The sequence below is a fragment of the Ictalurus furcatus genome, chromosome 4 (genome assembly GCF_023375685.1).
Source record: "Ictalurus furcatus strain D&B chromosome 4, Billie_1.0, whole genome shotgun sequence".
Lineage (NCBI taxonomy): Eukaryota > Metazoa > Chordata > Actinopteri > Siluriformes > Ictaluridae > Ictalurus > Ictalurus furcatus.
The window spans coordinates 27023518-27044018 of NC_071258.1; the positions used below are offsets into that span (position 1 = coordinate 27023518).

A 20501-nucleotide genomic window follows, 5' to 3' on the forward strand; every position below is an offset into this window, starting at 1 on the left:
CAAATCTTAAACCTAACGCTTATATTCATCACCTATTTCTGCTTTCAGGAATGTCGCATTTGCATTACAGAGATGCGCTTTTAGTATACTTTTAGATATTTTTAGTGATGTACTTGAAATCATATATTAAGACTGGATATGTATGAAAGAAATTCACTCTGGTTGCACCGGGTAGTAGTGGCTCAGTGGTTACTGATCAGAATTTCAAGCCCCAGCATTGCCAAGCTTCCACTGCTGGGCCCTTGCACAAGACCCTTAACCCTGAATGCCTCAGTTGTATAAATGAGATAAACGTAAGTCGCTCTGGATAAGGGTGTCTGCCAAATGCCGTATATGTAAATGTTTTATAATCCTTCACAGTACCTACTTATGGCTAAGTTGTACAAATCATACTTCCTCCTTATCGAAGAGGATGACATTCAATGCTTTATAAAATGGCAGCCATGAAGTGATTGGAATATTATTTAAACACAAGCTTCAGTAGTTAGTCAAAACAAGGCAGACATAACATTCTTTGCTCTGATGATATCAGTCATGGAAATAAGAAATAAAGCTTTTATGACTTCATCTGTCCTGGTATAAAGTAATGTTAACCATGTAACAGTTTCTGATTTACCTCTCACAATATGACATCGGACCCGTATATCATCTTTCCACCAAGCATTAAAGTCCTGCAAAATCTCATCTCTTTGACCTATTGTGTGTTGTTTGTGCTAATTTCCAGTTGTTTTTTCTTTCTGTATTGTCTAGATTTCTGAATAACAGCAGTAGTTAAATGTTTAGGTGTTCACATATCTATCTACATATATATATGGTGAGAACGGTTAGGACGTATAAATATGTGTGTGTGTGTGTGTGTGTATACATATATATATATATATATATATATATATATATATATATATATATATATACACACATACACATTTATACGTCCTAACCGTTCTCACCATTGCAGGATGTCTGTAAGACTAGGTAAAAAATAAAATAAAATAAACAATCCATTTCAACCAACCCTTATTTCAGGTACTAATAAAACCGGTACCTTACTGTACTTATAGTCTTAAAAATTAACATTTTAAAACATTAAAAAGCGTTTAAAGCTTTCTCGTGACCGACGGTACGTGTTCACGCTTGCAGTTTTGTTTAGTTTCTCTTCTTCTGTACAGCATGGAGGTTCTGGTCCTTATGAGTTGTGCTCTTTGCAGTAAAAGCCAGAATGACTTTATTAAACAGCAGGAGAGAGCATGCCACGCCTGCACACACACACAAAACAAGAAAAAACAGACTTCTGCTTTACTGCCTCATGCATTACAGCCTGTAAGATGCACTATTTTGCTCTCTAGAAGGTGCAGAGACTTGTACAGCAAAGCAGCGTACATGCTTTTTCACTTTTGCATTAGTTCAATGGAAACTTCTAAAAATCCTATAGTAAAGATTAGAAAAAACTAGCAGTGGTGTTCCTAAGATTTTAGGGCTAAGGGGGTACCAGAGTTGAGGATATACACTCACCGTCCACTTTACAGAGAACAGTACACCTGCACATTGATGCAGTTATCTAATCAGCCAATCATGCGGCAGCAGTGCAATGCAAAAAATCATGCAGATGCAGGTCATGAGCTTCAGTTGATATTCACAGCAAACATCAGAATGAAGAAAAAGTCTGTGATTTTGAGCATGGCATGGATGTTGGTGCCCAATGGGCTGATTTGAGTATTTCAGAAACAGCTGATCTCGTGGGAGATTCACACTCAATACATTCTCACAGTCTACACAGAATGGTGCGAAAAACTAAAAACGTGTGAGTGAGCATATATATATATATATATATATACATATATAAATTAGAGATGCACCGATACTAAATTTCTCAGCCGATACTGATAACCGATTATTCAGAGTGATATCGGCCGATACCGATAGTTCTGCCTTTTATGCCTTCTTTTAAATGAATAATAATTAATTCCACAATTCTGAAAAAATGCAAATAAAAACTTTATTCTCTCCGTTTCAACAAGCTGTTTCACAGTAACTGGTCTCAGAAACAGAAAACACATTACTCACATTAACTGATGTGAGTATGTGATTTCTTAACTTATTGAATGTTATTAATTCATATTAACATTGACTGAATTCTAAAAAACCTCCTGGTAGTCTCACATTCACTCACCACAAACAAAAACATTTCTACTTCATCACTGAACATCAAGCTGGTAATATATAGGCCTAATATATATATATTTTGATGATATTAACTCATATTAACATTAACTGGATATGAAATATACTACTCTACAAATTTTTCTGTGCTATATATACTTTTTTATCAACACATCTTCATTTAAATCGTTAAACAGTGTACTGGCGCTTGAATTCAATGTGAGCAGCGCGGGAAAAAAAATTGACTCGATGCCGAAACTCCCGCTTCACTGCTGCTCACTTCCGGTGTAAAATTTTAGCAGCGCAGAGATTACAGAGATTACGAATTGCAGTTTTGTTGTCATTCCACACAAGAGACATCATCTTTACACACAGCATGAAATCCATGTGTTTTCCCGCCCTCTTTTGATTGACAGGATATATCATTGGATCGGCCATCTCTAATATATATCCTTCCTGGCAGCTCAAAACAATGGCCATTTTCTTCCCACAGAACTGTCACTCTCTCAATGTTTTTTGTTTTTCCGCACCATTCTGTGTAAACTCAAGAGACTGTTGTGTGTGTGTGTGTGTGTGTAAAAATCCCAGGAGATCAGCAGTTTCTAAAATACTCAAACCATCCCATCAGGCATCAACATCCATGCCACGATTAAAGACACAGAGATCACACTTTTTCCCCCATTCTGATGTTTGATTTGAACATTAACTGATGCTCTTGACCTGTATCTGCATGATTTTATGCATTGTGCTCCTGCCACGTGATTGGCTGATTAGATAACTGCATCAATGTACAGGTGTACAGGCGTTCCTTATAAACTGGACAGTGAGTGTACATACAGAATGTGACGTATCGTTCTTAAAAACGTTATAAATAATAAACAATGTTCAAGCAATTTTTAGCTAAGCTACATTTTAGCTAAGCCAAATTAAAAGACTACATGCTCTATTCTGATTGGTCAGAAGGAATCATTCATTTCCTGTACAAGCAGCTCTGACAGCAGGTTTATATTAATGCGCTTGTTTTAACACCATATCATTTCTATAGCAACAGCTTACACAGGGATTGTGTGATGGACATGCCACATGAACGGATTTTTAAAAAACGTGTGTAAACGTTGATATGGTGACGTTTCCTGTGAGGAGAGGTATTTTTTTATTTAGCATTTTCGGAAGGAATCTCCAGCTTTGTAACAGTCAGAGGAAAGTGTTCAGGATGGAGGGCTTTTTTGTTGTTGTTGTCTTATTAACTCTACCTAGAGCTGCTATAACCGAAGTTATAACTGGAACTAATTTGTATTGTGGATGTTTAACAACCTTAAACATAACTGTAAACCGATCAATAATAATAAATAAATACGAATGTATAATTATAGAGAAATTGCTGTGGTATAAGAGGAATAAAACGATTCAGGACGTTCTGTTAGAGAACTTCGGTGCGGTAACAGTTTGCAGGATCAGCTGGTTAAGAACAGTAGTAATGAAGGTACATCGGTTGTCTTGCACAGAAATGATAATATCTGAAATATTAAGTATATTATTGCTATTCATGTGTCAAAAACAGTTCTGAAACACAGCCGAACATTTCAGCACCATGTCGACGTTTCTACAACTACTGATTTGTGACTGCATACAACTACACAGTAATTATCCCCTTGCAAATGAATTAAAAACGTACAATAAGCTGTTTTACAGAATTAACAGAAGAGATAACGTATAATGAATATTATGCAAGTATGTGTCTTACCTAAAACCGGTCCCAGCCAGTAGACGAGGCTGTTCTTTGCAAATGTGCTGCCGCTGCAGGGGAACTGTGCTGAGAAAGCCAGCGCCGGGTTAAACACTGCTCCTGTTGTACTGCCACCTGAAGAGAACCACAGGTCAGACTGAAATAACGAGAAACAGAAGGCTGCAGTGACGACTACGCATGTTAGCTCTACTCCAGTGTTGCCAAAACAGGCCTTGCACCCCCACCGCTCACAGTTCTGCTCTCAACACGGCCTTGCCTACCTCTGTCAAGAGTATCACAAAGCTTCAACGTGCTCAAAATAAAGAAATACAGAAATAAACTTGTGACATTTGACAAAGGCTGCCGAACAAACAATGTGCTCGCCGTTCTAGTGGTTAAAGTTGTAAGAAGATTGTTGCTAGGCAACTGGGAAACATGGACACATTGCATAAGCTCTCTAAAGATTGAGGCGAATGCCGCATTTGACTAAAGTTCGTAATTTGCTATTTCTGAACACCGACTAGGTGCTCGTACTTGGAATTCCTACTTTTGAACTCAGGAAGTGACATCAAATCAACATGGTTGCTCACAGCATCAGCAGTAAACAAAGTACCACTTCTTATCTTTAAATGAGTTATGTTGTATGTAATAGTATTTGCTTTATATCAATCAACATACTAGCTGGTTCAGTCTATAACAAGGACTATACGGTTTGCTAAATTTACATCGCTCATCACAGTCAGCTGATAAGCTTGTTGCTAACAAAAGACGAACATGGTTGGGTTTTTTTTTCTCCTTTGAACTCGAATGTTTGAAGCTGAACATTTTGGCCATAATTCCAAAAGGTATGTTTGGTGCAAAAACAAACAAACAAAAAAAACATACACACACAAAAAAAAACAAGACAGCTCATCACCTAAAGAACACCATACCCATGATGAAGCATGGTGGTGGCAGCATCATACTCTGGGGCTGCTTTGCTTCAGGGTTTTTTTGTTTGTTTTTTTTTTTAATCAAAGTGCTGGGACTCATGATTAGCTCCAAATACCAGTCAATTTTGGTGCAACACCTTCAGGCGTCTGCTAATAAGCTGAAGATAAAAAAAAAAGAATTTCAAATTTCAGCACAACAACGACCCAAAGCATACATCCAAATCAACAAAGGAATGGCTTAACCAAAAGAAGATCAATGTTTCTGAATGAGCAACTAGAGGCCAGACCTGAATCCAATGGAAAATCTATGACCTGACCTGAAGCCGGCTGTGCACGGGAGACGCCCTCGCAAATTTGATGTGTCTAGAACATTTTTGCAAGAACGAGTTGTAAAATATTACCAAGAATTCAAGAAGTGCCACGCTAATAGATTCTAACCTAAAAAGACTAAGCGCTATAATAAAATCAAAAGGTGCTTCAATAAAGTATTAGTTTAGGGGTGTGCACACTTATGCAACCAGGTAAAAAAAAATTGTTTTGTTTCTGATTGTTTTTCACTTCATTTTTATAGTTTGCTATTTTACATTAAAGGTTGAAAAAGTTCTGACATGATTTATCTTGCTTTCATTTTATTTATTCATTTATTTTACATCACAAAAGCCTGCCATTTTAACAAGGGGTGTGTAGACTTGTTATATCCACTCGCACGCGAATGCAGCATAAAGATTTAGCCAGCTAGCATGTAACCATTGAGTTAGTGACAGTAGGAACAAGACAAAAGCCTCAGGAATGTTTACATTTGCCTCAGATATAACACGCTGGACTATAATGACACTGTAATTAGGATCAAACAGAAACCAAAGTTGCATTGGCTCTGCAACATCGACAGACAAACCGCAACACCTCGATAAAGTCAGAAATACCACCAGAGTGGGCCGTTCATGGAATCTTCACATTAACACTGGAAACATACGCGCAGTGAATCTGGAAGCGGATTGCACTTGTGGAATTGTCCTGTGTGCTGAACTCTGTTAGGGAATTTATACATTTTTACTTTGTAATACTTTTGTTCTTGTTCTGTTCATGTTCATCAGAGGAGAGCGCCTAAGAAGGCCATGTCATATCATTTAGATCAGTACAGAATGTTTATCTGCTTACAGAGACACAAACATGTTCTTCTGTTCAAGGTTCGTCTGTGAATATTCGAAGACCCTAAAACAAAGCCTGTTTGAACTGCCTGAAACTGCTTCTTATCGGTACACAAAAGTGTGTCATGCTCTGTGTTTCATATATATAGCAGATGTTCAGCACAAGCACCTCAGAGCGCTCTCATTATTCTATCCTGCTTTATTCTATCCTCTATTAACCAGCTTTCGGTAATAAACCTTTTTCACCTCAGAGGATGAGTCTGCGAGTGTTGTCTAATTTCCACGACAACTCGCACGATACACACGATCAAAGTTGGGCTTCTTGTTTTAACAAGACAACGAATCAAAAAAGCCCGAGCATACAGGGTTATGCATGTTGTTATTACCATGTTATACAACAGTGCTGTTGCATCCTCTAACGGTGTTAATGAATTTTCTATAACAGTACGGCTCTGATAGCGGTTCCATAAATGTTTATTTAACATGGTTATTTGTCATTTATGGAAGGAGTCTCAGGTATCTGCGCTTTGTGACAGCAAGTTTTCCACCACAGGAAAGTCTTCAGGACTGAGGAGTTTGTGTTTGTGTAGCGATTTCTCTATAACATGACAATCTGCATTTATTATTATTATTTTAAAAAAAAATTTTTTGACTTATTAACTTCTTGCACATGTTCCACAAAAATGTATCTATAACCGGATAAAAAAAAAACCCTGACATGTTGCTCTTTAATGAATGTAATCAATTGGCAAATTGCTGTCGCGCACGAGGAATCCATCACTTTTGGAGCATGCTCATAATAAATGTTTTGAATGTTTGACAGGATGTTACAGGAATATAATCAAGAACATGGTAGTGTGATTGATTGTTTTCCTATAACAGCACATCCTGCTCGCTTATTATTGAAATGTAGGCTACAGTACAGTCCAGATGTAAGTGTTTATTGATTATTAGCCATTTCTGGTTCTGTAACCATCATGCACTGCAGCTTTTTACATTCCCTGCTCATAATAACCACATAAAGGGTTTATGAGCAAGAATTGCATTTAACTGCCCACAGAAAAATCATTGAAAACGCTTCATATGAGTTGGACATAGACCTACATTAGACATTATACACTGCAAAACTGCAATGCATTTTGGGAATTCATTAGCGTGCTGGTGTTCTGTACTGTGCTTGAATTTTATTTTATTCTATCTTGTTTATTTTATGTACATGTTGGCACGGAACAAAAAGGAGTGGCTCTTAATTTCATTGTACATGTGTATAGTGACAATAAAAGGCATTCATTCATTCACTGAGTTAGAACTCTGCGCTAAGGGCACTAGATAAAGACACACCTGCATACACTACTGTCGTGATCACCGCGGCTACAGCGTGCACTCTGTACTTCTCTTCCACACCGCGCGTGAAAGTCACCACGGCGTGCACAACAAAGGCGCACGCGAGCTCCACGGCCACGGCTTCCAGCAGATGCACGTTCGCGAGCGGACTCGCGCACGCGAAGCCGGAGCGCTCGTGGCGCACGTGCAGATCCGAGAATCCGAGAGCCCACGCGCGGCGCATGGCCAAACCCGCCGCAACGGCCGCCGCAAACTGGCATGCGGTCCTCCGCAGTGCGCACGCGCCGCCCAGAGAGTCGCACCAGTAGCGCTCGAGCATCGCGGTGGGGTTACCGGTAGCGCCGCGGAACGTCAGCGCGTGGACCACTGTTATAACGTAGGTGAAGCTCAGGGCGATTTCGGGTGCATCTTCGGACAGCAGCTTCAACTCGTGAGAGCATGCGCAGAGCTGAATCGTAGAAATGATCTCCGCTGCGTAGATTCCGCAATCTCGCCTCTTTCCGGTGAGCAAGTTCAGAGTCGCTCTCCGCGCAATCTCACACACAAACACGATCCCCACCAGCACGCACAGAGACACTGCTACGACCGCCATCTCCGCGGAATTCATCACGTCTGTGCCATCTCTTTCATTTTCAGACCGGCTCTGTAACTTTACTGTTACGCCCCGCCCACTGCCCTAATGTTGCCAGGTTACGCTGAATGAACCTTTACAATTGCCCTAAATACGGAAACGATTATTGTTGTTGTTGTTGTTGTTGTTGTTAGGATTCCTCCGTCAGGGGGAAACCTATTGCTATTGTTAGTAATCTTCTTCTTCTTTTCTTCTTAATTATTATTATTATTATTCTCCTTATCTCCCTAAAGTGTCCAATAACTAGATCAGAATGGTAAAAAGTTTTAAATTTGCCACATTGATGCTACAGGCCAGGAGTAGCTGCAATACCACAAATGGCCCACGTGAGCCCATAGGTGGCGCTACAGGCCACGCCCAAAGTCTACGTGATTTTCCCGCAGCCCCATAAGTCCAACATGTCTGAAGATTGGTATACATGCCTTATTTCTCATGGGGAACAAAAAAGCCATTGGGACACATAATGTCCGCCATGATAGATTTCCCCCTACAGTGAAAATTTGTCCAAAACTACAAAAATCTTCTCCTCATGAACCATAGGTCTGATTGACTTGAACTGTGGTACATATGTGTGGGATACATGTCTTTTTATCGGGTGATAAGCCATAAGGAATCAAATCAAAATTGGCCTAACTATTTACATATTGGTGAATTGACAACTGTTGCACGTATTTCTCGTGTCCATAAATCACTGGAACATTTGCTTACGGACTTGACCTGTGCCACACACAAAGAAGGCACTACAGTATGTTAACATGTGCTACGGCAACCTCATATCTCCAAAAACAATGATTTTAAAAAAGAATATTATCTGTTATTTTATGTTTAAAAATATATTTATCGTCCACTATATGGCGGTGTTTGTCTTAGATTGAGATATCAGCACAGAGTAAATCAAATTAATGTTATAGCAGCAGGAATAAATTCAAAATAATGTTAAAATAGCGTTGTATCAGCTGGAAGTAATTCTCCAAAATTCTCATTGATTTTTCTCTACAATGACCATTTGTGGAAAACTACAAAAATTAACTTAAAATCTGCCATTGATCCAAACACGTTGAAATATTGCACCTATGGGATACATTTCTCTACCATGGCAATTTTGAAATGGTCCGCAATATAGAGGAGGAATCCGCCATTGCTGCTTGCAGCTATATTTATTATTGTTGTTGTTGTTGTTATTATTGTTGCTGTTATTATTGTATTAGTATACAATTTGAATTAGTTTTTTATTATAATTCTTTGTGCCTTTCTAAACAGTAGGGTGTTTTTAAGGTAAATTCATGGGATTTTTTTCCCCTAAGACAGTTTTGGTAGACAATAAATAAAGGTATTATTGTATATTATAACATTTTTTTTTTTAAAGTATTTTTTAAAATAAATGTTGTAGGTTCTTATTTGCATTTAGCATAGTTTTTTTTATTATTATTTTTTAAAAATAAAACTCCTACATTCAGGTATTTCATAAAATTGCTGATAGAGATAGATATAGTAGCTAAAATTGCCTAAATGTAGCTGTGTATTTTGGCAAAACATTCCTGAAACTGTTTATATAAATTCTAAAACTTTAATAGAATTCAAAACTACATTGCAAAACATACAGAAATTAACAGAAATACATGAGCAAGAAAATTGGTCATTCAGTATTTTTTTCTAGATTAAGTATATTCTTCCTTATGTCGCTAATTGTTTCATGTCAGTGTTCATGATAATGATTATATGTGAAGTGTCGTCACTTTTGTCACGTATGTTGCATGATTAAAGTGGTCGATGAATTTCCACTAGTATTTTTAAAAAGTGGTGGTGGTGGGGGGGGGGGGTAGCTTTGTATTGATTTACAGAGATCCTGTTGGGGTGAATTATATTTACTGCTTAAGTCCTTCTAGAGTAACTGTACATTTGAGTGCACTGTACATTTGAGAAGATCTTAAGCGGTAAGTAAAATTCACCCACACAGGATCTAACTCTTCTGACTGACCGATTTCATCATTTGATGAAACATTTTCTTCCAGGATGGCCCCGCCCCCATCCACAGGGTTCACCGAATGCTTTGATGAATATGAAATGATGTAAATCATATGCCTTCCTAGTCACCAGATCACAGCCCAACTGAATCATCTATGGGAGATTTTGGAGTGTCGTGTTAGACCGTGCACTCTACCTGCATCATAAAAGCACCAACTGAGGGAAAATCTTGGTATTCATCATTCCAGTACACTTCTAGAGACTTGTACAATCTATGTCGATGTGCACTGAAGCTGTTCGCTGGTTTCTCATGGTGGACAAACACCTTGTTACTCACCTTGTAAGTCTTTTATCACCTATCTGTGATATACATATGTGTAATCTAGATCAAGAGTGAAATCAAGAATTATGCTTAACCAAGCAAATAAATTAGCTTGTTAAGAATACTTTTGATCAATTACGGGTTATTTCTAAACTTAAAACATTTTTGTCTTTCGAAGATTTGGAGAAGGTTATTCATGCTTTTATCACATCGCGCTTAGATTATTGTAATCCTTTGTATTTGGGCCTTCCTCAGTCATCTCTTGCTCGTCTCCAGATGGTTCAGAATGCAGCTGCAAGGCTGTTGACCAGGGCAAAGAAATTTGATCATGTCATGACAATTTTAGCATCGTTCCATTGGCTCCCGGTGCATTTTAGGATCCAGTTTAAGATTCTGTTGTTTTTAAAACTCTTAATGATCAAGCTCCTTCTTATCTCAAAGATCTTCTTACACCACGTTCATCTAGTAGATTTTTAAGATCTTCTGATAGGTTTTTTCTGAATGTCCCTCGATCCCATTTTAGGTTTCTTCTGTATGGCCCTCGATCCCGTTTAAAAACTAAGGGGGATAGAGCTTTTTTAGCTGCTGCCCCTCGTTTATGGAATCAATTGCCACTGGACATCTGCCTTGCACCCTCAATTACCATTTTTAAAAAGATGCTGAAAGCATATCTCTTCTCAAAGGCGTTTTATTCCGATTTTTTTTTTTTTTTACTAATGTCTATTGTCTGTCTTTATTTGGTTTTATTCTGTTTTCTATTTTACTTTTCTTTACTCTGTTCAGCACTTTGGTCAACTTTGCTGTGTGAAAGGTGCTTTCTAAATAAAACTTACTTACTAAGAGTGATCAGATGTGGTGATAATTACACCTTAATCATTTTTCTGAAGCCCTTGTAGCTATGTAAAACCCTGCAACTGTTTCCCTATCAGAAAGAATGTCAAGTAAAAATAGAAACCATTAAGTATCCAGAGTCTATACCTGTATGTGATCTTGAAATATAATTAACCAACGTTCTTTTAAACTCTATCCGGCTAGCCACAAGGTTTGGTGCACAAACAAAACCCACACAGGAGCACCCAAACGCTGGATCTGGCAACACACTGTCCCACGTGGAACTTTAAATCTCTGGAATGTTTGCTAGATTTGACAGAAGTTCCTTAAAAAAAAGCCAGTAAGATTAATAAGAACTATAATATCCACATGAAAATCCAGAATGAGGATGAAAATAATGTGCAAAATGAAGAGGTAAATTAGGAACTTCACTACAGATGAATAGGGTCATTTTTTTTACAGCAATATATATCACAATCAATCTTAAGTATTTTTTTTTTCTATTGGAACTTGTGAATGAGGCTTCGTAAAATTAAATGTGCATTTAAACACTCATGATGCTGCTAGAATGATTTATTTCATTACATCATTTCTTTACTGAAAATACCAGGCACCGTTATAATAAATATGACAGTTTTCCCAGTATGAAATCTACTGCAAATCCAACAATAACCAACATTTTGGGAAATTCTTCTGCAATAACCTCTGAATATTAGGCATAGGAATAAACATGAAAAATAAATGTAATGAATTCAGCTAATCTAGAAAGAGATTTTTGGTTCTGAATATAGAAATTATTTTGAGAAAGTGGTTTTAAAAATGCTGTGTAGTGTAATGTTTATCCTTACTCAAGACAGGGATACCGTAATAGAGGTGGCAAGAGAAATAAGAAAAGACAAAACTATTTAGCCAAGTGGAACAACATGACACTTTTATTAAAGGTTCAAGTGACTATCCTTTAGATTTCCTTGAACAGAGTGACTAATCTTCATTTTTGCCGGTGGTTTTGCTGTAGTCTTCATCACCAAGTTCTGAACTTGTACAGGAGCTTCTGTTCCTCCAGTCAGGTTCCCCATAATGGACATAGCAAAAGAGATAAGAAAAGTTTTTAGCATAGTGGAGTGGCGTGAAAAATTCAAGTGCATTGCCTTTAGATTTTTCTTTCAATTTACCAAAGTGACTACCCTTAGTTTTGCCCTAGTGTTTAGAGAAAAGGTCTAGTCCTGAACTTGTACAAGAGTGTGTTTACCTCAAGACAGGGACACTGTGATTAAGGTAGCAAGAGAAATAAGAAAAGACAAAACCGTTTAGCCGAGTGGAACAACATGGCGATTTTATTAAAGGTTCAACTGACTATCCTGTAGAGTTCCTTGAACAGCAAGACTAACCTTTATTTTTGCCGTAGTCTTCATCACCAAGTCCTGAACTTGTACAGGACCTTCTGTGCCTCCAGTCAGGTTCCCCATAATGGAGAGAGCAGAAGAGGTAAGAAAAGACACAGGTTTTTAGCACAGTGGAGTGGCATGATTTTTGTACAAAGTTCAAGTTTGTTGCCTTTCGATTTCTTTGTAATTTTACCAGAGTGACTAACATTTAGTTTTGTTGTAGTGTTTACCACCAACCTAGAGACCTGAACTTCTACAGGAGCTTCTGTGCCTCAAGACAGGGACACCGTGATTGAGATAGCAAGAGAGGTAAGACAAGACATGACATTTTTATTAAAGGTTCAGGTGACTAGCCTTTAGATTTCCTTGTTCTTGACCAGTGAGACTAAACTTTAGTTGTGCTGCTGGTTTTGCGGTAGTCTTTACCACCGAGGTAGAGACCTGAACTTCTACAGGAGCGTCTTTGTCTCAAGTCATGTTCACCATGATTAAGGTAGCAAGAGGGAGAAAAAGAACAGACTGTTTAGCGTAGGGGAACAACATTACAGTAAAAATTTATTTTTTAAAAAGTTCAAATGCCAGTCCTTTAGATTTACTTGAACAGAGTGACTGTCCTTTATTTTTGCCTTTGGTTTTGCCGTAGTCTTCATCACTGATTCCTGAACTTGTAGAGGAGCTTCTGTGTCTCAAGACAGGTTCACCATGATTAAGGTAACAAAAGCGGGAGGACAAGAACAAACTGTTTAGCGTAGGAGAACATTACATTAAAAAAAAGTTTAAATGACTATCCTTTGGATTTACATTAACAGAATGACTAACCTTTATTTTTGGTGTAGTCTTCATCACCGAGTCCTGAACTTCTACAGGAGCGTGTTTACCTCCACTCAGGTTCCCCATAATGGAGAGAGCAGAATAGGTAAAAAGAAGAAAAAAAAAGGCATAAGTGTGAATCATAGTAGAGCACCAAGACTGTTCTAAAAGTTCAGGTTCCTAGATTTTGGATTTGTACAATAAGTTTGTCATTGTGTCTAGACTTTAGTTTTTTCACTGCTTTCACTATAGTGTTTACCTCAGAGGTCAAGTCCTGACTGGTCACCTGAACTTGTATAGGAGCTCATTTGCCTCGACAGGTACACCATGATTAAGGTGGCAAGGGAGGAATAAAAAGACACAAGTTTTTAATATATTGGAGCAGAATGACGTACAGTTGTAGTGCATTGCCTTTAGATTTTTCTTCTAATTTACCAAAGTGACTAACCTTTAGTTTTGCCCTAGTGTTTACAGAAATGGTCTTGTCCTGAACTTGTACAGGAGCTTCTGTGTCTCAAGTCAGGTTCACAGTGATTAAGGTAGCAAGAGAGGTAAGACAAAACAAAACTCTTTAGCATAGGGGAACAACATTACATTAAAAAAAGTTTATATGACTATCCTTTAGATTTCCTTCAACAGAGTGACTAAGCTTTATTTTTGCTGTAGTCTTCATCACCGAGTCCTGAACTTGTACAGGAGCGTGTTTACCTCCAGTCAGGTTCCCCATAATGGAGAGAGCAGAAGAGGTAAGAAAAGACACAGGTTTTTAGCACAGCGGAGTGGCATGACTTTTGTACAAAGTTCAAGTTCGTCGCCTTTCGATTTCTTTGTAATTTACCAGAGTGACGAACATTGTTTTTCAGCTGGTTTTGCCTTAGAGTTTACAAACGAAGTACAGACCTGAACTTGTACAGGAGCTTCTGTGTCTCAAGGCAGGGATACCGTGATTGAAGGAGCAAGAAAGGTAAGACAAAACAAAACTCTTTAGCCGGGTGGAACAACATGACATTTTTATTAAAGGTTCAAGTGACTAGCCTTTAGATTTCCTTGTTCTTGAACAGCGAAACTAACCTTTAGTTTTGCTGTAGTGTTTACCACTGAGGTAGAGTCCTGAACTTGTACAGGAGCGTGTTTGCCTCCAGTCAGGTTCCCCATAATGGAGATACCAGAAGAGGTAAGAGAATGGCATGAATTTTGTACCAAGTTCAAATGTATTTTGAACAATACAGCCTTCTGAACAATACAGCAAGAGAGCTAAGACAAGACACAATCATTTAACACAGTGGAATGACAAGATATTTTTATTAAAGGTTCAAGTGTCTAACCTTTAGATTTCCTTGTTCTTAAAAAAAAAAAAAACAACAACAGCAATATATATATATACATATATATATATATATATATATATATATATATATATATATATATATATATATATATATATATATATATGCAAAATACCATATATTGGTGAAGCAGAGTGAAGAGTGTGTGGTACCACAGCCACTTTCATTGGCACTTTTCTTCTTTTTCTTGTCAGTTGTCTGTAGACATAAATATAAATGCCTTAATCTGAAGTCTGTTTTAGAGCTAAAAGATAACAAATATGGAAATCTAGTCTCATAACCTGCAATCTTCAGATGAGACAGTGTGTGTGTGTGTGTGTGTGTGTGTGTGTTTGCGTGTGTGTGCGTATGTATTAGGTCAGTGTCTCCTTACTGCTTCCTTACTCCTGTGCTTTAAATAAACTCTGCTGTAATGTATTGTATTTTTCCACTTTGTTATGCACTTGTTCATGTTATTATCATTTTTTTTTATGTGCTAAGACACAATTATAGTGTGTACAGCAACTATGGTACCCAAATTATAGACTGAAAGTAAATTATTAACTTAAAATGAATATTTTAAATATATCTTTAACATGGCATTAATGTCTTTATACCATTATCATGGATGCATTATCATTGTGCATTTGATAATACTATAGAGATCCCTGAGATGGTTAAATATGTTTTCTTTGATTCAGTGTTGATGCTAACCCTTGCTAACCCTTGGCCCTCACTTTTTGTTCCCATTGGGGGTCTTAAGCATTGGCGATACATAACTGGGGGTCTATAACTCCCTTATAAAATATTGATGGCAAATCTGTGTAATATTTGAAATTTACCTCTGCTAGATCACTTTTAACAATGAAAGTGTCGTCTGTTTTTGTGCGATACGAGCGATGAATCAACATAATCAACACATTTGTAGCATAAATCAAGTGAAACAATGTTTTCATGACTATTAATATTCATTGACTATTGAACTTGTGTTTTATTGTTACTCTAAATTTTTATCTCTATCTGATTATATTCAGAGTAGTATTGGCTATGACAACTACACAGAACAAATAAAAATCCAGATAGCATTTTCTTTCAATTTCATTCATGCTTAGACAAAAATGGAAACTAGTTAAGCAAACCCTCCTGAACTCAGTTTCTTCATCGTGTTGTGTTAGTTTGTAAGTTTCACCTGTACCTGCTGCAATCATTTGTGAGAATTTACTTTAAAATCTTAACAGCAAAATTGCACCTTGAGATTAATCTATTACCAGTTTATTTGGCATTAAATTAACACCAGATTATTAATTATACAGATTTAACAGCTTCAGACTGTTGCTAGAGTGTATTTGCTTGTGTGAGGAGAACAGTGTAATTACTTCTGAACACCAAGGTTTCAACTGAAGGAGAATTTCTACATTGTAAGTATATGTGAAAGCAATGAGAAATGCTTATCGTGTGTTGTAAGAAAAGACACTTTTAGTCTTTACATGTATTAATTTAGTCTGTTATTCCTTAAAAACGTAATATATACATATTTACATGAATACACCATACGTCTGCACTAATTAGATCCACATAAATGTAATTAATATAAATTATACATTATTTAAAATAAAAAAAGAATAATGCTGGAGTCTAGGGGTTAAATACTTATCACAAATAATAAAAAAAAGACTACTGCAAGAGCCTACAGGTGAAATAATTAGCACAAATAAAATAACAACAACAACAATAATAATAATGACAATAATAATAATAATACAATGACAATAATAATAATAATAATAATAATAATAATAATAATAATAATAATAATGCTGGAATCTAGGTGTAAAATACTTACCACTGATACTTACTACACATTTTATGACGAGGTGGTGAGTATGAGGTGCTAACTGAAAGGGGGTGTGATTCTCAAAGGGGGTGGGCTTCTTACAGGAGACTGCCTTAGGAAAAGGGTGACATTCTCAGAGCAGATGGTCCTGGTAAAGGGGATGAGCATCTAAAAGGCACCTCATGCTCATCACCACCATCTTGCTCATGCTGGTCAGGCATGTGGACGTCAACCTCGTAGTCTACTCTGTGTTGTAGTGGAGCTCGTCGGCAGCAAACGGCGGGTCAAACGATGTTTCCTCCCTCCGTCTTCCTGTGTCGAAAGAAATGAACAGACAGTGAGACACATCTGCATGTCTCATAAAAGGAACCAGAAAATCCTCACTCTAAACAGTCCTTTGCGTAAAACATATTTACACAACTGTAAATGATTGCCATCTTCCTATAACGGTGCATATATCCTCAGTATTTATGTTACAGCTGTATGTAGAGGTGTTTGATACGGGTGTTAGAGCATCACGACTTCACCGTTAGTCACGGTGTGTAATCAGACACTTACCTCACTCACAAAAAACCCCAGAATAAAATACATTTCTGACTATTACGGTTTAATTTTCTGCTGATCTCTAATGATTCTCATCGCTTTTGTCCATCTGTGGCTCCGCAAAAACTCTTCCCTCCCTCTGTCTCCTAAATCACACAACTCCTAGCTTTATTACACACGACAGCAATGAAGAACAAAGCATCGCTGACCAGAATGAAACCATTAACTTTATATTTCTGCCTAAGCAGCACTGCACACTGCTCAGATTTATTACTATTTATTTATTTATTGCTCAGTTTCCTCACAGCAGCTCTCTGTCTCTCTCTCTTGCTCTCTCTGTCTCTCTCTGTGCCTTTCTCTCTCTCTCTCTCTCTCTCTCTCTCTCTCTCTGTGCCTCTCTCTCTGTCTCTCTCTCTGTCACTGTCTCTCTCTTGCTCTCTCTCTCTGTCTCTCTCGCTCTCTCTCTCTCTCTTGCTCTCCCTTTCTCTCTCTGTCTCTCTCACTCTCCCTCTCTCTCTCTGTCTCTCTCGCTCTGTCTCTCGCTCGCTCTCCCTCTCTCTCTCTGTCTCTCTCGCTCTCTGTCTCTCTCCCTCTCTCTCTCTCTGTCTCTCTCTCTCTGTCACTCTGTCTCTCTCTCGCTCTTGCTCTCTGTCTCCCTCTCTGTCTCTCTCTCGCTCTCTCTGTGCCTCTCTCTCTGTCTCTCTCTCTGTCACTCTGTCTCTCTCTGTGCCTCTCTCTCTCTGTCACTCTGTCTCTCTCTTGCTCTCTCTCTCTGTCTCTCTCGCTCTCCCTCTCTCTCTGTCTCTCTCTTGTTCTCTCTCTGTCTCTCTCTCCTTCTCTCTCTGTCTCTCTCCCTCTCTCTCTCTGTCACTCTGTCTCTCTCTCGCTCTTGCTCTCTGTCTCCCTCTCTGTCTCTCTCTCGCTCTCTCTGTCTGTGCTCTCTCTGTCTGTCTCTCTCTCTGACTCTCTCTCAGCTTATAAAAACTTGACCGATGCGTTTCGTTTTCAAAAATATATTAGAAACTAGAACAATTAGGAAATTTAATCTGTGTGTTTGCGTTTGTTAGATATACATAAAGATGTGCAAAAACAATTCTGTACAAAGAATAAATATTTCCTTCAGTTTTCACCACTAGCTTGTGTGTTTTTAAAACAGATTACCCCACCCCACCCCCCACCGCGACCATAAAGCCAGTTTTAAACTTAATTATTACACTCTGAACATTTCTAGAAATGTTTTACTAAATGTTTGAACTCTTTCGCCCATTGTAACAATATTTATAATTTAATGCTTGCCCACTTTAACACAGTTTTCTTAATTAGCTAGGACACATTTCATGTTATTTTGAGTATTTACACTTGTTTTAACACGGTTATTACTTTCCCGAGTCTTTATTTACTCTTTACAGCCCGATAAAAATCACACAAAAACCCTCAACACCGTAAAACTATTATTTAGCAACATTCGCCATATGCTAACTAGCAGGCTAGCTAATCTTAGCTTCGCTAATGATCCTCCTCAACGTAATTATTTGATTTTTAGTAAACTTTAAGAAAAATATCGGATTTTTCTTACAAGATAGTGAACACAAAACAAGCCCGCTAACATTAGGCTAATTATTATGTTTCTTAAACCCTTAGCTGAATGGTTCATTTCTGCCCACCTTAACATTTCTAAACACATTAACACTGTTTTCTCTTTCCTCTTCGTTTCCCTGTAGTTTACTGCTTGTACTTTAACACATTTAATAACATTTTAAGTGTGTTTGTATGTTTTTAACACTCTTACAACTGTCTGCAGTGTTATGTGCTAATGCTAACAGCTAGTTAGCTTAGCTACAGGTCCTCCTCAGCTAACTATTTCACTTTATCCAACTTTTCTGACAACCCGCTAACTTTAGGATAATTATCATGGCTGTAAAACGATTATCCGAACAATAACGAACACATCACTTTTACCAAAAACCCTCTTAACGCTGTTAATAATATTTCTGATTGCGTTTCCGCCTGTTTAGTGTGAATGTGACATTTTATTGTAATAACGCGGTATTTAAACACTTGTTTAACTGAAAACTAGAAAACTTGGAAACTCACCGCACCAGGGCTCGTACAGTCCGCTCCGTCCGGGCTGAGGCTCTTCCTCCTGGAGCTCCATTGTCTCTTCTCCCGTGAAGTTCATCACTGACGATGCAGAGCTGAATAATCCCAGAGGTCTTTAAAAATAAGCATTTCAAAGATTTAAACACAAACATTCCAAAGATTTAAACACGAACAGCCAAAAGCCAGGCTACAGTGGCATGTGATGTCACGGAGCTAAGAGTGACACGCTGTTTGGTCAGGACCCCATTATTATTCACTCTTACAGATACTGTATTATATCATAAAATAAAAATCATGGCTGTCTCGAATATCTGAGCTATTTTTTTTTATATTTTCACATACAATTTATTCACATAATATATAATATATTGTATATATATATATATATATATATATATATATATATATATATATATATATATAGTGGGGGAAATAAATTCCTTCTTCCTGTATGAAGAAATTAATTGAACGCAGTATTCAGGTGTGATTTTGGTCCATTCTTCTAAACATATTGTCTTTAAATCTTGTTCAATTGGATTCAAGTCAGGTGATTGCCTTCGCCATTCTAACGCCTTGATTTTTTTCTCTGAAACCAGTTGAGAGTTTCCTTTGCTGTATGCTTTCGATCGTTGTCCTGCTGAAACGTCCACCCACGTCTCAAGAATCTCCTGGTATCGTTTCTTCAATTATACGAAGTCTGCCAGTACCATGTGATAAAAAACAACCCCACACCATGACAGCCAAAAAGTTCAATTTTGCCCTCGTCTGACCAGACTACACTCTCCCAGTATTTCATAGGCTTGTCCAAATGAGTTGTAGCAAACTTTAAATGAGCTTCGACATGCCTTTTCTTTAGTAATGGAGTCTTATGGGGTGAGCGTGAGCAGTGGAGTGCATTGCCTATTATTTTCTCTGTGACGATGGCACCTGCTGCCTCCAAGTGTTTCTGGAGCTCTTTCTGAGTGGTCCTTGGCTCTTGGGCTACTCTTCTGACTATTCTTCTGACTCAATGGTCAGAAATCTTGCAAGGAGCTCCTGTGCATGGCTGGTTGATGACGGGGTGATGTTGTTTCGGCTTGCAGATAACGGTGGTGCTTACTGGAAGATCCACAAGTTTTGAAATACATCTGTCTCCGATTCCATCAATATGTTTCACAACAATAAGGTTGCGAAGGTCTTGAGAGAGCTCTTTGCTTTTACCCATCATGAGATGTTTCTTGTATGACACCTTGGTAACGAAAAGCCTTTTTATAGACCATCAATTTACTAACCCAGCTGATATTCATTTGCACAGATAGAGGGTATAATTACTTGTGGATTTCCGTTGGTTCCTTGCCTTACCTTGTCTTGGAGAACTGCTTTTTCTTAGCCTGTTCAATATTTTTTCCCTGTGTCATTAACCTTTATTACACATAACTGTATTTATGGACATTAATGTAAATTTT

The 20501-nt window shown here is 37.8% G+C and overlaps 1 protein-coding gene across 1 annotated transcript; it reads right to left on the bottom strand.

Moving 5' to 3' along the window:
• Nucleotides 1-917: 917 nt before the first annotated feature.
• aqp11 (aquaporin 11) lies at nucleotides 918-7950 on the bottom strand. The gene is made up of 3 exons (XM_053623469.1): nucleotides 7308-7950; nucleotides 3905-4021; nucleotides 918-1256 (listed from the first exon to the last, which is right to left on the bottom strand). The coding sequence occupies exons 1-3, from the start codon at nucleotides 7915-7917 to the stop codon at nucleotides 1147-1149; spliced, it is 837 nt and encodes a 278-aa protein (XP_053479444.1). The 5' UTR covers nucleotides 7918-7950; the 3' UTR covers nucleotides 918-1146.
• Between the last annotated feature and the right edge of the window lie 12551 nt (nucleotides 7951-20501).